The sequence below is a fragment of the Strix uralensis genome, chromosome 5 (assembly GCF_047716275.1).
Source record: "Strix uralensis isolate ZFMK-TIS-50842 chromosome 5, bStrUra1, whole genome shotgun sequence".
Taxonomy (NCBI): Eukaryota; Metazoa; Chordata; class Aves; order Strigiformes; family Strigidae; genus Strix; species Strix uralensis.
Window position 1 is genome coordinate 74,792,206 of NC_133976.1, and position 19,276 is coordinate 74,811,481.

A 19,276-nucleotide genomic window follows, 5' to 3' on the forward strand; every position below is an offset into this window, starting at 1 on the left:
CCCTTTACCTGGGAAGTATTCTTAAAAAATGAAATTTGCCTTAATCATGGTTGATGTGTATCAATCTGAAAGTGCTCATTAGCCTATAAAGATTTTTATGAGACAGAAGGTAGAAGGAATAAACACTGAGTCAGGAAAACTAAACATAATGCTGACATTTTTAAGACTCTCTTAACAGTCCTACTGACTACAGTTCCCCTGGCTCAGGCCTTCTTACCTGGAGAGAAATCTTCTAGATCTGTGCTTCTCAACCCGTGGTCCGCAGACCCCAAGGGGGGCCACAATGTCATCACAGGGGGACCGCAAAGGCTTAAAGAAGGGGTTGGGAACATCCAGCCCGGAAACATTTGGTCTGGCCCATGGCAAGCACTGCACCTCCTTTTCCCACAGCCCCCCCCCCTTCAATGCTCCTCTCGTACTCAGTAGTTGTATTTACGCAAACATACTATGTTCTCTTTTTCCCAACAGCTTATGTTAAGTACAACTTATAAAATTATATTCATATCATTTTCTAGCTTTCGTTTTCATGTGAATTTTGTATGTATATGTAGTATTAAGGGTTCCATGTGGTTGTAGTTTTGGTGCTAGTATGGTTGGTGAGACCCACTTTAACTAGGCGGTTTTTCTCTTAAAGACATTTTCTTAACCCAATGGCCCTCTTTAGGGCCACAACAGGGCTGAAGTCTGTTCCTCCAAGTGGTGGCCCTAGACCCGTAAACAAAAATATATGGTGACTGAACACAGACAAACAAGGGGGGAGGTGAGAAGAATTGTAAAAACTTTTCATCAAATTTTAATGTAAAAATCAGCATCAAATTTGGTATTAGAACATTAAAATACCATAAAATGGGCCATTTGAGCAAGAAAAGTGTTGATGCTATCATTTTAAATTCATATGGAATCATTGCAATAAAGATAATAGGAGTGCATGCATTAACAGATTATTTCCCCTTCTCTCCAAATTTGAAGACCCTTCATGAGAAAACTGAAATAAATATTTGATGCAGTCTAGTGCTTTAAATCTTGAATTAAGTCTTGGTGGTCCATGGCCACAAAAGGTATTTAGAGGGGGCCCGTGGTGAAGGAAAGGTCGAGAACCCCTGTTCTAGATCATGGCATCGGTCATGACATGCAGCATTAATTGTGTTGAATGCCTCAAACGTGAAGACCATGAATCAATAATCATGCAGAACAATGAGTTTCCAAACTAGTGACACGTTCTTCCTCTTGACTCCAAACTGCAACCAGAAAGAAGCAGATGTTTCTCTAAATTACGGCTGCCAGAAAAATATCTCTCAGCGCTCTCAGAAACATGAGGAGGCCATTTGCACAGGGAAACAGTGGAAGCAGAGGAAGCCAGTGAGATAAGTATCCCTATCTGCCTGAAAAGATTGTCTGTCACAAACCTTAGCTTTTGAAAGTGCACGGCTGAAAGAAAAACACTGGCAATGACAATGGGCCAAAACACACGAGAGAAAATAAAATTTAATACCTACTGATTTTTCTGTTGTTGATTCCTATCATGAACCGCTTTGTGGCAGAAAAACTAAAATTTACTTATTTCACAGTAATACATGAAACGGCAATGCAATGAATGTGAGAAATTGGCAAGGAAAGCTACGTTCAACATAGAGAAAGGGAAACCGCAGTAAAGTCTCCTGTAACTGCAAAACACATAAGATTTCACATGTGAATAGCAAAACTGATAACTGATTTTACTATTTATACCAAGGAAGAGCTTTAATATCATGAATGGCATGACACTTTTTACCTCAATGGTTACGATAACTGCTTAAATATTCTCAATTTTTTACTAACAGAAAAATCCAGAAATTCTGTAGGCAAGGTTTCTGCTAAAACATCCAGTGAAACCCTGGGAAGTCGAAACTAGTGTAAGAGGCAGGGAAAGTTTGACTAAGTCCTTTTGAAACATTAAACCATGCATCATTACCAAAGGTGTTGATTTTATTCATTGAAAGTTAAATTATTTAAAATAACTGACTCACACAAGGTGCTGGAAAAGAACTGCTTTAAAAACAGGACAGTGATAGCTAGTGTTGGGTGCAGGCAGTGCATTGTATTCATAATCAGTTTCTTTACCTGTTTCCACTGGGGTATGGGAGCAAGTCGGCCCTGCTCTCGTCTGCTGGACGGTTGGTTGTGAACACGTTCTTGATAAGGCAGGGCAGGTTGCTGCATGCAGGTTGTAGGGAAAACGGGACCAAGGAGGAAAGATAAAATAGTAAAGGCAACTCAAAGAAAGCCAAAGGAATGGAATATCAAATAAGACAGACAAACATTTAAGAAAAAAAAAAAATAGGGTAGCGGAGAATTCATTTAGCAAGTAAAAAAGGGAAAAAACATCCGAAAATGGGAAACTACACATATTTTTGGACCTTCCCTTTATTTTCATTGTTTCTTCAAATCAACCTGGTTCTTTCAGCCAATATGTAGTGGCTGAGGAAACATTTGACTGATAAAGAGCAGCATAAACGTCACCATTCTGAGATTATGTTATACTACTGACACTGATGTGCAGTGTAGTATAGACATTCTTGACCTAGCTTTAAAGTAGCTATGTCAGGACCCACTCACAATCTGGCCATGGCAGCACAGAGCTTGGCACAAGCTATGAAGATAGACTATGCAGCAGAGCAAGAACTCAGGCACTTAAACCATACTGAGCCTTATACTGCTGACACTGCTCTGCTAGCAGTAGCTTGGAGTGACTCAATCTAACTTCAAAGACAACTACCCTGAAGTTGCAGTACAGATATCAGCCTGAATAACCAGCAGTCATCAGGAAGCCTCACTTGGAATGATTGCAAAGAAACTCCCAGGCACTTATCTGCTGTGCTTACATACACATACAAAACTTAAATCACAATTCACAAGAACAAATAGATGTAGCCTGGCATGAAAAAGTTCAAATTAGAAATGAAATTATCGTTCTTAAACATTATCAGTGGAATGTTCCAGGAAAGCTTTTCAAATTATGCAACATGATATGGTCAATAACAGAGAAATAGACTTTTATTAGGAAGTTCTTCTCCAACCCATATTCCTAAATTCTATTTTTTTCTCTTTTGAGTAAGCTTCCCTCTTCCCTAGGAGAGCCTCTGAAGTAGAAAAGCACCACTAGCATCCAGTCCCAAGGAATGCATGTTATTATTCATTCTTTTTCTCCACAATTCCAAAATAAAGTGGTTTATTATCCATCTCTTACCTGTCTACGTAAGCTTGAGGACTGCACTGGTGCATTCTCCTCAAACTTGGCTAGTAGCTGGGTTGCCATAGACTTGACTTTGTTCTGATTCCCAATGGCAGCATCAATTCTCCTCTCTGTCAGGGCGCTCACCAATGTGGGCCTTTCTTCTCTGTAGCTTCGTGGGATGTCCTCCTAACAACCAGTGATATCAAAATTTAACAAGATACAACCGGATACCTTTTCCTCTCTACCCCTGTGCTGTGATAGATTTCTAACACTGTAGAAAACGAATCTATTAGTCTGCACTTGAAAGCTCACATTTTAATTTCCTTTGGCATGCCATCAAAAGATCTGTGAAACTTTACTTATCTTTTCAACCTTATTTGATACACTTACCTACCAAAGAGACCACAGTTGAAACACTCCCATGAATTTCTTGACATAAACCAAAGGCCTATCTTCAAACCTTTGCTGACAACTCAAAGCACTAAATTTTAACTCACTTGTACCTCTTTGGCTATAAACATTTCAACTGAAGGACTGCCTTATGGGGCATACTAGAAATGTATGCTTTTTGCACTAACCAAACCTAAAGTTTAAATATGAATGAAACTTCTGACTATAATATATGACTTTACAAAATGAAAGTTTTATTCTTGGCGTCCTCATCAAACCAAAGTAAACTGTAATAAAAATAGAACAGGAGAGAACTGCAACATTTCATTTGTTGTGTACTATTCTTTCATAAGCATCAGTAAAATATTTGCACTATAGATACAAAAAAGCGTAACCTCTGAAGAAGAATTAATTTTGATCTAAAAAACCTGTCTGGATATAGAAAATGAAAGGACTGAATTGGGAAGTGGGAACCTATCATGTGTTTTCCTCCCTGACACCTTCCTCACTGTAATACTTACATCCTCAGATTGGCTGGTTTTTCTCCTCTTTCCTGCACCATCCAGTTCTTTTTCTTTTTTGTCCTGAAAACGGAAGGAGGAGGGGAAAAAAACAATAAAGGTAAGTATTCTCATACCCTTCTGGCGTGAGATTAATGTCATCAGTGCACTTAAATAAGCTTTGCAACACAACTGATTAATTCTCTGGGCTCGTTCTCCATTTGTTTAAAGAAAAGGTTTTTGTCCTGATCCTCCTTATGGGATTCTTATGTTCAAATTGGACATTCTTCAATACTTTCAACCAACTGGGAACTGAGTAACCAGTTATGTCCAATACAAAATATATACCCAAATACCACCACAAAGCTAGGATTTTAAGACTGAAATATAGCAGTAACTGAGAGTACCTATTACGGGCATAGTTCTGCAGTTATAACTGTCGTGTATTGTCCCATGCCAAGAGCTGATGAACACGTGATCTCTTGTATGCACACAGAAGATACACACTTACAAACACATTTTTAGTACCACCTACTTGGACAGCAGCCTAATAGATACAAGTGTTATCAATACTGTGGTATGGTTACCTTTGGAGTGCGTTTCCGAGAGATGCTTTGTCCCAGTTTACTGAGAAAAGAGATAGGCGATTTGGTACTGGCAATTAGGGCAGCTTTTTCTTCTGCATTCAGGTCCAGGCTATCTGTTAGCAAAAACAGGTAGGACAAGGGAATGCCAAGAAATTTTTTCTGTGGTGCTATTATTAAATACACAACTAATTTTTTTAACGTAACACACTTTTTCTTAAATTCCCTGTACAAAATGATTGTTATCTCCAGAACTAATACCTTTCTAAGCTACTCTGCTTCTTCATTTTGCAAAAACCAATTCTCCTTTCAGAGATTATAAACATCCAGAATAAATAATGTGTTTGCTTACTCTATTTACTTTCATATTTAAAGAGCATCATGATCATCAGTTTTGTTAAGAAGAGTTCAGAGTTTTGAGATTAATACCTGACACACAGCATACTTTTAAAAGGCTATTAAACACACTTTTTTTTCCCCACCAGAATGATAGACTTGAATTAAGTTCATCAGTAAAAAAGAAAAAACTGTAACAACATTATTAATATTTAAAGGCCATATTGATTTGTGTTAGGCAATTACATCTTTCAGTTCTAATCAAAGATCTTTCATTCCTCATTGGCCTGAAGTTAGTCTCACCATTCATGGATGGTAAATAGATATAAAACTTGGCCAGTGTTTTGAAATTGCCTATTAAACAACTACTAGAAAAACATCTCACATTAGTTAGTGACTAGTATGAGCTCATGCAGAAGAGTGAAAATAACTGAAGCACACACATTCACCCTGAAGCTGTCTTTAAATCTCACAGACCTGCCCCAAACTCCTTACCACTAGAGGGGATGGTGTCTTTGAACATCTCATAGAACTGTGTGAGGTACATCACCATCGACAGTTTATCGGGCTCTCCAACAGATGCCATTTCCTTTCCAGTCATAATGGGAGATATTCCAAACTCTTTTTCAGCAATGTCAAAGGCCAGCTGGTTATTCTTCTCCACATTGTGCTCATCCAAAGAATCAAAGTCTCTGCAAAGGGCAGAAAGAGGACATGCACTGAATCAAGTAGAAACCAGTCTTCTGAAAGAACTCAGGGATCCATCTCTTTTATTTCTTTTCTCCAAAATCTCTCAAATTTATTTGCCAGCAGCTTTTTGTATCAGAGTTGATGCTCCTTAATTACAGTGAACTTTGGCTCAAACGTATTCTTTTTTAATTTTTTGTTCCTCCTGCAAACCCAGATTTTTCTTCTTAAAAAACTTTATTATCCTCTGAAATACATTTTAACTTCTTCCTTTGCTGGAAGCATGTACTGTTTTCCCACTACATAAAATCTTTTGTTATGCTTTGAACTAATTAAGTCTTCACTTCTGTCCCCTTTTTTCCTGACCAACCCATATTTTAGTTCTGCTGGCTTTTTCCAAAACTTGTAGAAATATATAAAATCTATAGCTTGTAGAGAGTTAAATAAACCATTTTAAAAGCTCTTTGAACTCTCTACAAGCTATATAGCTATTAAACAGAGTAGTTCAGGTTAACTCGAGTACACCAGTAGAGAAGTAATTTAGTGAACATGGAAGGGAATAACCACATAATTTTCCAGCGTGATTTACATTGGATTACATCTTTAAATATAGCTCTAGCATTTACTTTTTCTAATGTCCCTTTGGGAAGTTGAAGCCATTTCAGCTTTAAATTAAAGTACTGGAGTCTTTGCTACTGTTACTTCTTCCAGCCAGTGTTCTCCCAGTTCTAGAATCTGGGTGCTGTTTTACCCAATACATCATGCAAGAGGATGCCTCTCATTCATCTAATCAGCATGTTAATATACAAACAGGAGCAACGTCTCTGTTTAGACTGTGGGTCACTACTTCTAAAAAGAGCAGCCAAAAAAGTCTTTAAGAAGAGTTACTGTTAAACAGGAGATTTAGAAAGGGCTGTGTAGAGGCTTGTTCATGAGAAATTTAACTGAAGCTATGAACTATCCCTGACTAACTTCACAGAGAAAAGATCTGTCGGCCAATAACGCTTTCCAGTCAGTACTGACCAGAAGCTTAATTCTGTCAAATCATCCAGAAGGGAAAATGACAACACATTTATCTTCATATTCATCAAGCTATTATGAACTTCCACTCTGCTGGTGAATCACTGTACATTTGCTTCTATCAAGTTTAGCTGAATTAATTTAAATCAATTTCTCCATAAGTCACAAATGCATTGCCTCAGTCTCCATACCATTAGTTCCAATATCACTAACATTCTGCCCTTTCCAGTTATTCAAAACAGTCCGTTACTCACATTAAGTCTGGACGGTATCTGTGGATAATGGCACACAAAGCTAGGCCACTTTTCCACGACATCGTGAGATCTGTCACATTAACACCCGCATATCCATCGGTCTGCCTCTGGCACCAACTGAGCAATTTACTAGAGCGAGCTACAGACTCTGTAAAAAAAAAATCACGTTTTTAAGCAGAAATGCACAACAGGAGTTCTAAATACAGTGTAAAAACCATGAATCAACAAATACAACTTTCATGTAAACAACAAGCTCCTTCTACAATGGGCAATACAGGACAGAATTCTTATTTTTTAAAAAAAGACTATCACATCTATTTTAGATCCAAGAAAGGATTTTTTATTCGCCAAAAGTAATTATCTAAGTTATAACTTGCCAGGGTTTTCACCCTAGCCCTTGTAAAAGAGTCCCAGGAATTTTAAAACAGTTGCAAAGGCTTGTTAAATATGATCAAAAGGATCAGTAGCACAATGCTCTCTAAAGTCCAGATATACTATTTCTAATGGAAGAACTACAAGTGTACTTCTGCAACTTTTTCTTTTCTCTTGAAAGCTTTCCTTTAAAAGCACTGACCTGTTTTGACCTTGCCTTACTGCAAGATCTGATGAGATTACAGCCTAAAGGGACATGGTTGCAGGGCAAAGAACAGACCAAAAGACTAGGTAGCTAATTCAGCAGTGAAAGGGAGGCTTAGCTGCAAAGCGCCATTCTGAGAGTCCCCAAACACTATCTGGGCATCCAAGGGCAAGGTGTGCAAAAGGAAAAGTTCAACATACCCCTCAGGGTACTGGACAAGTAGACAGATATTGAAATGCTTATCACAAGGCATCTAACTTTCAGAATAATGCAAGCAAAGTGAGGTTTCATTTGGTTAAAATGAGATGAGATTAAGCAAAGGAAAGCATGAACATGAAAGACTGCACAAGAAATACCTTCTGTTACATTTGTAAGAATTCTGAGTTTACTTGTAGAGTGAATTCAGGCTAGGCTTCTGCACTCTAAGTAAGGACATTGTTATAGGATAAAGAAGGTGAAAAGAAATGCTTATATAAGTAAATATGCTTAGAAATTTAACAGCATTATAAAGAAAGGGAAATTAGGCAAACAAAAACTATATTTATGTATTAATTGAAACTTGAAAAATTGGAAAATCAGACTGTTGACAAAACAATTAGTAGAGACATTTTCTAAACCAAAAGAAACTGGTTATATAACACTCTACAGCCCTGCTGCTCTATGGTTCCTGCACTGCTCCAGCTCCAGAATACCAAAAGGAAAAGAACAATAGCCAGGCATACCATTCCGAGTCAGCTTTGGTGTCCTAGAGTTCACAAAGTTCTCTATTTCCAGGTGAATGTCTTTCAAGTCTCCTGTATTATACAAGTGGCGTACCTAAAATGACACAAAAAAAATTAAAAATTACCAACATGTCATACATCTAAGATCCATACAGAAAGAGCCAGCAAACAAGGAGCTGCCATCCCAAGGTGCAAAAAGGAAGACAAGTACACTTATGTAGCAGAAAGCTCTAGCCCAACAACCCCATAACAACAAGGATCAGCTCATCAGTGCTGAACAGTCTAGCTGACTGCTGCTGCTCAGTGGATACCAAATTGCAGTGACAGACTGCTATACTAGAGTATTACAAAGAAAATGTGCATGCACATATGTGCACACATACAAATGCATAGATTTCATGTATCATTACAGAATGGTTAAAACTATCAAAATCAAAAATTCCTAAAAAGGAATTTCTTAAAGTACAGAGGTCTACTCTTGACTGATGTATCTGCTTTTCACTGCTTCCACGTTATACTGCCACATCATGTCACTATTGTTCCCAAAACATTAGCACAGCTTCACCTAAGAAAAGACAATGCAGGTTACAAGAATTAAGAAGCACCATTTGTCCAGTTACCTGCTGTGGCCGCAAGAAGTTGACGTTGATATTGGGATACCGGGTGGCAGGATCAATGCTGTAATGGCTGAAGTTTTTACTCACATTCTCAGGGGTGGTCTGAGGCAGTAGCCTATAAATGCTTTCCCTTGGAAAAATAAAATTTTAAAAAAAAAGGTTTGGGTTTCGTTTTGGTTTGTTTTAGGTTTTGTGGGTTTGCATTTGGTTTGTTGGGTTTTTTTAAGAGATACATCACTACTAATACTGCTAAGTAAATTCTCAAGAGATAAACATTCAGATCAGAAATCCAACCACTTCAGACACTGAATAGCTAAGATTCAGTATAAGTATATTAAAATCTGCAATTTAATACAACTCCAGAAATCAAAAGGAGGGAAGAAAACAATACATTAAACATAAATGAAAGTGTTCCCCAGTACAATAAAGACATTGAGACACTGGAGTGACTCAGGAAGATGGCCAGCAAGGGGACTGGAGCACTTGCCCTGTGAGGAGAGGCCAAGGGAACTGGATTTGTTTGGCGTTCAGAAGGGAAGGCTCAAGGAAGATCTTACAACTGTCTGCAAACGTCTGATGGAAAGGTGATGGAAGTCTGGCTCCAACTGCAACATTATTATCCTCACCATTTCTTAAAATTCCAACAAAAGGAATTTTAAGTATTCATTCTGCCATTTAGATAATCTTTAAAATTATACTATGGCTCCTGATGGTCAGAAGGTGCCGTTGCTTAAGTTTAAAATAGATTCTACTAGCTGTTGCTTTTACTTACTCTATCTTTTAATTACTTGAGTTCAGATCTCTAAGAGATCACCTTGAGTCACAAAAATAACACTCAACCAAAGATGATAAAAACATAAAGAACTCAATACTCCAAAGAAACACAAGATGCTGTTTGGCTTATAGGAAACAAAGTGACCAATTTAGGAGAACATGAAATAAAAGCAGTTTACAGCTTCCATAAAAGGAAATCATAAAAGATATTTACAAGATAATAGGGGATGGCAAGAATTTTTGTCTCTGGTACTTTAAAGGCACCTACATCTTCATCTGGTTTGCTATTGCAGTTCTCCATGTAATGCCAATAAGCACCAAAAAAAGAGTCTTCATCTAATCTTAACAGCTGCAACATTTTATTCCTCTATAAATATACTTTTTTTTTTTTATCAGCTCTTTAGGAATTTTTTCTTCAGTTGAGTTATACCCACAAACATCCTCTAAAAACAGTGAGAATCTGTATCTTCCACTCTGTCTATATATTTGTACTAGAAGAAACTGGAATGAATGATGAGACATTGGAGGATTGCATTAGAACTGAAAGTGTATTCATCTTCTCTATTACCTCTCTGCAAGAACTTCCAAAGGACTAGCTCCAAGCGACCAACTTCGTACCATCCAAGCAGAGTCCATCGCAGCCAAAAATCCCCTGGCTATTCCAGTTCCCATTGGCCAAAATGGCTAATATTATAGTTTACAAAAAAAAAGCAGAGAAAAGAAAAGCACCAGTTAGGGAAAAATTTAAACAAATATCAAGAACACATTCAGATGGTAATCTGCTGGGAAATTATAGCTCAGTAATTAGCTTAAAGCTCTACTCCCGCTGGGCTAGAGGAAGTCCGATGTACAGTGAAATGCCCATGAGCTCCTCCAAAGCCAATGTTCCTCTATATCCAACAATAACTCATAGCCTGGAGTGCCTTAACAGTTTCTCTTCAAGACTGTACTTGTTAACCAACTACAAAATGCTAATTATTACGGAACCTACTTGTAGGCCTGTTAGACAGTCTAATTGTCCCAATAAGAAGCAGATGGAACAGACACACCTTCAGAAAAATCTCTGTGCACCTTTTCTTGAGCAAGATCATTACCATCCTAAACATTCTGTTTTCCCAACACTCCTACCTTTCCTTCAAGCCTCCCATTTTATTATATAATAAACAGTAGCTTTCCTTATAGTAATTCTCTTCTAGGCAGCGCATATTTCCGCGATGGGTGCAACGGCTTGTGTTTATGCTTCAATTCACTGTTTATACAATAAGTTTAAAACACAAACCTCTAAGAGACTGTCCCCCACCAGTGCCACAAGTAACTGGTGGCCATTCTGTTCTCGAACCAGAGCTGCATTCTCCGACGCATACATGCACGTGAAGTCAAACATGGCCACATCTGGCTGACCATAGTGATTGATGGCAAAGTCCAGTGATGGCAGCTGCTGATTAGTGGAGAAGTCAGCTGCTTCTCTGGCATAGTTTAGCAGAGCCTCCTGGTCCACATTCTCCCGTGAGAGTAACAACTCTGTGTCAGCATAATCCTGACAAAAACAAAGTAAAAGTGAAACAGCCAAATCCACAAGTTTATTTTAAGACTGGTATATACAATAGATGGCATTAAGATTCTGACAAATCTATTGATACAGGTTTGCCCTCTAATTTCTTTCATTCCTATCTGTGCTTATGCTTCAAAGACAAAATCTGTAAATCTTTTATTGCAAACAGAAATCAGTCCTGCTAGTGTTTCTGAGCGCGAAAGGGCTAAGAAACTTCTGATCATATCTCTTCACACTTCAGACAAAAGGTACAAGGCCTCAATACTTATTTGTTCATTTGTGGCCAAGCTACTTTTAAATCAGCTTCTGTCAGAATAAGATATAGGTGAATTTCCAATACTTTCTTCACTCCCTGCTTTTTCAATCCCATAATATTAGAGAAGCTCAACTAAGCTATCAAATGGTTTTTTAAGCATATTTTATCTTAACAGGAACAAAACTGCCAAATCTACGAAGCGATACAAATTTGGAGAAGATAGGTCTTATAACACTCTTCTGATGGCTCAAAATACTTCAGAAGGGTGTTAACTGCATATATTTCTGCTCTAAAATTCACCTGTATAAAAACTTTACAAGGTGAAAAAAAAAAAAGCACGTTTCCCTTCTTTCAGCATATGAAAAGCAAATTGTCCCAAAAATATTATTTTATAGAGAATATAGGAAAAGTTAATACCCACATGCCGTATCACTCCTTTTTCCAGCAAGCTCTGTTTTTTGGCAGTCATGACAAAGTAGTGTGTATCATCTTTGTAGTAGACAATGTTCTCCAAGTCAATACCTTGTGACAGAACAAAAGTCATGGTAGTGAAGGAACAAGTTACACGTTACATGCAACATGAGCTCTATCAGAAGAAACTAAATTGAAACCACATGGTTAGAAAGCTTTAGAGAGAGAATGCCAAGCAGCTTTCTCCCATGCTTTTGATGCCGTTACAATCGGAGTCTTCAACAAAACTATAAACAGCACATTTCACCAGCATATAGCTACCTCTTTTAAAATACATATTTACCATCAGTCTAAGGTTTGCATTCACACGTGGGATGCAAGAAGCTGAACTCAGGATTCAGACTTTTCCTATTTAGGGTTCAGATTTCCTGAAAACTGTCAGGGAAATAAGTTCTCCACTTCTCAACAAAAATGACACACATCTGCATGATACACATCTGCTTTGTACAGCTGTATAGAAGAGCTGTAAAATTGGGGAACTCAGATTTCAGAGACAGCAATGACTGACTTCCTTGCACAAGATGTTCATTTATTGATTAAACATGATACCCAAGTTACAAAGATGTAATAATAAAGACAAATAGTTTTCACTGGAAATCTAGTAATTGCTGGCAAACCTGTGGCTTCTCGTAGATCCTGGAAGAACTTCTGGTTGAATATGAAGGCCACACCGCTGATCTCTTCTACTTTGGCTTCAGCTGTGGTGTTGCGATTGATGAAGTTTGCTGTGATAGCAATTGCTAGTTTACCACGGAACTCTTTTCGGCGAAACCCTATAGGAAGGATAAAGTAGTAACAGTGAAAAATACAGCACTCCTTCAGAGACAGCTCAGCATGGCATAGACAGGTGCCCTCACAAAATAAAGAGACAGAACGGATCTGATGAATTACAAACTCCTCCATGGAAAAAGCAACAATTTCTGCATCAGAAAAATAAAAGCTCTTTTTCAGGGAAAAAGCTCTTCTGTCTTTCTTATCCCTTTTCCAAAAATTGCAACTTGCATCAAAAATATTGACAGAATTCTCTACTACAGAGAATAATATTCAACACTTTAATTCCTACTCCCAAAACTAAGAGCTACAATACTACTCAACCAAATAAAACATGTAGGAAAAATTATCCAGGTTAAAACACCTAACTCCTTTGCTAGTGGATAGGAAGAGGAAAAAAATAACCCAAGTGTCTTTGATACAAATAGATTTTCACATGGACTTTTAATCTCCCCGTCACTAGTCAAATGTCTTTCCAGATTTTGATTGGGAAGTTAAAAGCCATTTTTGTTCTAACTAATTTAAGTTCTATGTGAAAGCAAATTATGGACACACCATTACCTTCTAAGGTATTCCTCCTGCCATCCCCTCCAATGATTACTTCAAACTCATACTCAGATACTGGATGGGTTTTTGGGTGGACCAATGCACGCCAACCTATCCCTGTTGACAAACTTCAAGTTAATGACAATATAAACAGCGCTCATGATAGAATAAACACATAAAACCACTTCTTACTAACCATAATCCGTTCCTCACATGGTCAGTAAAGATACACTGCAGGACAGCTATATTGCTGACAGGGCTACTGCTGACTTGCCTAGACACTCTGTGTGAATCACAGGCAGAGACAGCTCTGGTAAACCCCACCTGATATTACCTTTAAGGATCACTACAACCTTTATGGTTGTCAACCTGTATGGATGCCAAAAACCAAGTAAGCCACCATCTCCCATGGCAATCAGAAAACAGGTTTCACAAAGATACAAAAAGTGTACCAAGGATCATTCACTGATATAAACATCCTCAGTGAATGCAAAGAAAGGAGTTGTTTTACAAAGGTATCTTCTAAGTGTAATGGGCTTAAATATTTTAGGAGCAATTACAATCCACTGCGTCTTGGTCTACTTCTGTGTAGTACTTCAGGCGATTGTTTCATATAGTAACTAATTTGGATTTGTCACTAGAAAAACTAAATCCTACTAAAAATTCAAGCAAAAGTGTATTAATAATTACTCTTTATTAACGGAGCATGAGGAAAGGACTTAGAGTCATAAGCAGGGTTAAGGAGCAGGTGTCTCTGTATCCTACCATAACTTCCCCTTCCTCTACTACCCGTTTCAATGTTACTTGCTTTCATTCTCCTGATCCTCTGGAGGGTAAACAAGCCCCTGAAATTCCACATTGACATGGATCTCTATTCCCAAGATCAAGGCGACCTTCAAAAGGATAAGCTGGAGCTGACGGATACCTGCAAAAAAGCAGAATATAAAGAAATAAAAGAAAAAGAAAAGCGCACAAGTGCCCACATGTCTCTGTTTGACATTACTGATAAACTAGTTTAAAGGCCAGGTGGTACTTTTTTTTTTCCACTGTGTTGCCAGCACTTCATTCAGGCAGCACTGGTGTGTAATACCATGGTGTGCCAAGAAACTTCTATGTAGCTGAAAACCCAGCCCTTTTCAAGGAATAAAAAGTAAATAATTTCTTAATGTTTCAGTCCACACATCAACAACAAGGGAAAGACCAAAAACATGCACTGCAGGAGAGGGAGGGAAGAGAGCACAAGCAGGACTGCACTTCCGTCACAGATGGCAACTAGCCATTTGATAAGCCTAGCTGTAATACTGAACTGCACCTTCATCTTAACACCCTTGGGTTAATGAAGGCATAGTAAGTTCCTCACCACCTCTTTCCTCTTCAGTTCACATAGGTAGTGGGTATGAAAATGATAGTGTGCAAACTCTATTAATTTGAAGGAAGACACCTTACTGTCATATTTCAGATGCTGAAATGAAAAAATGCTCCTCCTGAACACTAAATTTCAGCTGTGCTGAGATGTGAAAGACAACATGAATCAAGTACTGAAAGAATAAAAATGACACAAAATTGGAATGGAAAAAGCAATCTACAAGACTGAAGTTCCAAAGATTTTCCAATTTTACCATTCATTGCAAAAAAAACCCAAAAAAACAACAACAAAAAAAATCACTGGTTTTGCTTTGGACAAGAAGCCAAATCTTATCTACTGTGTTTGTGTCAGTTTATAGTTTTCACAGACTGGTGGGCAAAACATGGTTGTGCCATGTCCAGTAAATTTTTGAAAAAAATAAAAACTGAAAAATAGTAACTCCTGCTCCAGCAAAGCATTCAGCTTTCAAAGGAGACTGATTTCTCAGAATTTGAGAATCATCAAAAAACTATTTTCAATTTACATATGTAAACCTCTATTTAATCAAAACTTATTCACAGGCTGACAGTGTTCTTGAAAACATCGCTCTTCCAAAAATTAACAAAGCCAAAATTGTTCCTCCTTTTTCCAGATCAACATTCACGAGAATGTTCAAAAGCATTCAGTAATTTTTATTTTTTACAAATCACTTACAATGCTCAAGAGAAACAGAATAATGTGGCAGCTGCAGGAATGTAACAGCAAAACTAGGGAAATTATCCATTTTAAGAAAAAATACAAACCAAACCAAAACACAACAAAGGTTTGAACCTTAAATGTACTTTTCAGTGTAGAAAGAAGATATTCCTTGAAAAGGTATAAAAGGCGACAGATATATATTGCATGTGTGATAATCTCATGACGCAACGTATTTCTTTCACATCTAGGTCTAGCCCAAAATGCAAAGGTAATGCTGACTTGTGCCATAAGGACTTGAGAGCAGTGATCGCTGTAGGCTGAATTTTAATGACTTACCCCATGCTCTCGCCTACTTTTCCCCTGTGAAGAACAAGTGCTGCTGTGTCCAGCAGCGGCTGTACTTACTGATATGGTCTATGGATCCTGCACAGAATTTGCCATAAAACTTTTTGGCGCCAAGACCCCTCAAGTCATGTATGGTGAATGGCCACAAATGCAGCACATTATTGCGGGAAAAGGCATCCCTCTTTTCTATGACCACCACCTTGGCTCCCAGGAATGACAGGTCGATGGCTGTACGAAGGCCACAGGGTCCAGCCCCAATTATCAGACACTGCAAAACAACCAGCACAGAATAACTTTACAGTTCTAGGAGAAAATATATATTTTTACCACCACTTCCAAGCATTCCATGGCTCTTAGGAGTAAGTGCTGTTTGTCTGCAATGTTAGCTGAAATTCCAGATGAGTCTTGCTATTGTTACCTGCCACATTCTGCCACTGATACGTTGAAGCACTAACTGCAACCTGAAAATAACGTGTATAACAGAGCAGTGAAAAGTTTGGAGAAGCAGGCAAGTAAACTGTCTGCAACCCTTGTTTTATGAAGAGTTGCCAATGTGTATTCTCTAAGCTATGTAAGCACCTGGAGAACAGCAAAGTGTCTGAAGGCTTCTCCTTCCCCCATTCCATCCACTGATTTTTTTCTTAAAAGACAGTAAAAAAAAGGTGATGACAAGTTTTCCTCTCATCTTCCAAACCCTGAGCTGGCCTTTCTTGAGAAAATCTTCAGTAACACTAAAAATTCCTCATCATCAGAGAGTATCAGCACAGCAATGGCTACAGAAAATAAATACATGAGATGCTAATGTTTTTATAAACATCATCTTTTAGAGTAGTACAGACTGTAGTCAAGTCTTATGCCTATGCTGGTCCTTCTACTATTGCAGCAAAAGAAACTTCAGGGAAGTAAACAATGTAAATACAAACTGTGTGACTAGATAATTTTTATCAAAATATGTTTTCTTCAACCTAACCTTTGTCATATCAAAGGTCTTTCATCTTCTCATATCTTTTTCCACTCTACTCACAAATGCTATCAGAGGCTAATAAACAACTTGAGAATGTAAAATACTTGCATATCTAGTGTTGGGAGTACTTTCTGAGAAACTAACGATACAGCAAGATTGTTTCTTTTAAGATTAAAAAGTCAAGACAGTCAGTTGACACTTCTTACCCACAGAGACTGAGGTCCACAAAGAAAGCTGGCATGGGTACATGCATTCACAGAAATATAGTACACAGTTCATTTTGGCATATCATTTTTGCACTTTGATTTCTACTAAGTATAAACCAGACCCACAGAAGAAAGACCTTGCTACAGGGGTGACTGCTGCTGCCATGTGAGATGGCAGATCCTTAAATACCCTTAAGGCTGGACAAGAAAGCTCTCTGAGAAATTCTTAAGCATGCTAAAACTTAACCATAACCCAACCTTTTAATAAACAGCCTATCCCAAAGCAAAGCTCTTTGTTCATTTGCCATCCCCATATGACAGTTTTTAGAGGTCAGCACATTTTCACCAGTTATTCACTGGGGCATAAATTCTGCAAATAATGTGAAACTGAAATACAAAGCCTGAATGATGAATAAAACAGTACAAGTTACAGCAGTGATGACATAACAACCAACACGCAAATTCAAGATAGGACTACTGTAGTAAGAAAGAAGTCACACAAATCTGAGGGCAGAGATCCAAGTCTAGAGGAAAGGGAAGAATATTAGCACTGCTTCTTTAGTAGCTTTAGGAACTTGAAGGCATATGGGAGAAAAGGCAAGTCCAACCACTGTGCTATCAAACTCCTAAATAGACTTGTATATTGAACAGGTGTCCGACTTGTCATTTGTTAAAAGGGATAATCAGTTAAGATCAAAATATTCTTCCAACTTAATATTGTTTTATTTGTAGGTAGGTATAACTCTCGAACACTACTTAGTCTTTCTGGTTTTTAAACTTTTAAGAAAATTAGCTGAGCATATCATATTTATCCAGGTAATAATTTTGCTCATCTGACAACTACAATCTTCAAAGAGACTGGATTCAATAAGCAACAAGACCATACTGAGTTGGGTGACGTTTATTCTTTGGTAACTTTCCCAGTATAAAACAATTATGATGGAGTACACAACAGCAGAGGAATTGTACTAAAATCAGACTATTCAAACGCAGATCTACATAATCAAATTATAAATTTATTGCCTGTACTTTTGCCACAGAAATGTAAAAACATGTTTTTCTCTACAACCTTCCCCTCACTCCCAAAACAAGGATGTTGTTAACAATATCTAGGTTACGTTTGAGACTCTAGATGTTTTGGATGATACTCAGTGAAGTAATTCATGGTCAAAGTTGCCTTTTTTTTCACTGTCACAAAAATATTAAATTATGTTGTTATAAACCACAGAAAGTTCTAAGCACAACTAAAAACAAAAAAAAAGATTCTGCTCCCTTTTCCACCTCTAACGCTTCTTCCAGTTTCAGATCTCTCATAGAAACCTACTCTCTGATGCTCTCAAAGGCAGCAATAAGGTACATGAGATACCAAGTAAGCCAAGTAAATAAAGGCCAGCTACTGTTGTTCCTTGTTCCCTGTCCCCTCTATGACTCCAGGCAACTGCGGCAGCTCCATGCACTAAAGTTGTCTCACCCCTCAGAAATGCTTCTTGCTCAAGACCTTTCAGACTATTAAGTTTTCAGTAACACCACGGTAATGGAACATTAAATGCAAACTGAAATCCTGTATTCTCTGTATAACCAATTAAGAGAGAGCACCATTTGTAACTATTTACATTTGAACAACCCATCACGGCTCTAGTCTTGCTTTCATGAACGCTGATTATCTCAGTTCTAGTTAACCTGGAGGCTGGCCACGTGATGCACTAACTGCCTAACTCCAGTCACAGCACTTCATCCCTGACCAATTTTTAAATGGGCAAGTAAGAGCTACGCTACAGAGGACAAGAACTTCAAAACTGGTATATGTTCAAGTGTATAGAAGCTGAGCTTTCTATACAGAAATGACTGACTTCTGTTCTGATAACATGGATAGGCCCCTAATCTTTATTTTAAATTCTATCATCTTCACATGCCCACGTCAATTTCTGTATCTTTTAATCAGTAGTTTGCAAATTACATTAAACGTTAGGAATATAAAACTTAGACAGAAAATATCAAATCAGATATGATTCAGTTCTCAGAAGGCCTCTACTTTGAATAGTTATGCTTCTCTCTTTTGAATCACATATAAACATTTAATGGCAGATACTATTGGAATAGGAAACAAGTAATTAACAGAAACACGTATGAAAATATAAAAATAATACATATATTTATAATTTCTTTACATTAAAACTTTCAACGAAGCTTATACTTAAAGGCATACAAAGATCATTTATCATCACAGATACGTAGTCTTTAAGACATACTAATAAAAGAAAATATTAACTAAATTTCATTCTCTCTCAGCTACTAATTTTACTACTCAAATTGGTGTGAATCCCAAATCCACAGTCCTGTATGTTTCTGGTTGGGCCACCTTTAATTTATTCACCGCCCTTTTTACTTGTTTTTCTATATAGCATCTCACCAACAAATTCTTAGAAAGACTGGCACATTACTCTCT

At 37.7% G+C, this 19,276-nt stretch overlaps 1 protein-coding gene across 3 annotated transcripts in view; it reads right to left on the reverse strand.

The window, feature by feature from the left end:
- Positions 1-19,276, reverse strand: part of MICAL3 (microtubule associated monooxygenase, calponin and LIM domain containing 3) — a 166,162-nt gene that overhangs the window by 89,755 nt on the left and 57,131 nt on the right. For all 3 annotated transcript variants that reach the window (XM_074871731.1, XM_074871730.1, XM_074871732.1), the window contains exons 3-17: positions 15,721-15,928; positions 14,080-14,196; positions 13,287-13,388; positions 12,572-12,727; positions 11,905-12,005; positions 10,955-11,212; positions 10,244-10,359; positions 8,905-9,031; positions 8,285-8,378; positions 6,986-7,133; positions 5,520-5,716; positions 4,692-4,804; positions 4,126-4,188; positions 3,227-3,400; positions 2,101-2,193 (exon numbers count right to left, since the gene is read on the reverse strand). In XM_074871731.1, coding sequence (XP_074727832.1) covers positions 2,101-2,193; positions 3,227-3,400; positions 4,126-4,188; positions 4,692-4,804; positions 5,520-5,716; positions 6,986-7,133; positions 8,285-8,378; positions 8,905-9,031; positions 10,244-10,359; positions 10,955-11,212; positions 11,905-12,005; positions 12,572-12,727; positions 13,287-13,388; positions 14,080-14,196; positions 15,721-15,928 — 2,067 coding nt within the window. The remainder of the gene's footprint in view (positions 1-2,100; positions 2,194-3,226; positions 3,401-4,125; positions 4,189-4,691; positions 4,805-5,519; positions 5,717-6,985; positions 7,134-8,284; positions 8,379-8,904; positions 9,032-10,243; positions 10,360-10,954; positions 11,213-11,904; positions 12,006-12,571; positions 12,728-13,286; positions 13,389-14,079; positions 14,197-15,720; positions 15,929-19,276) is intronic.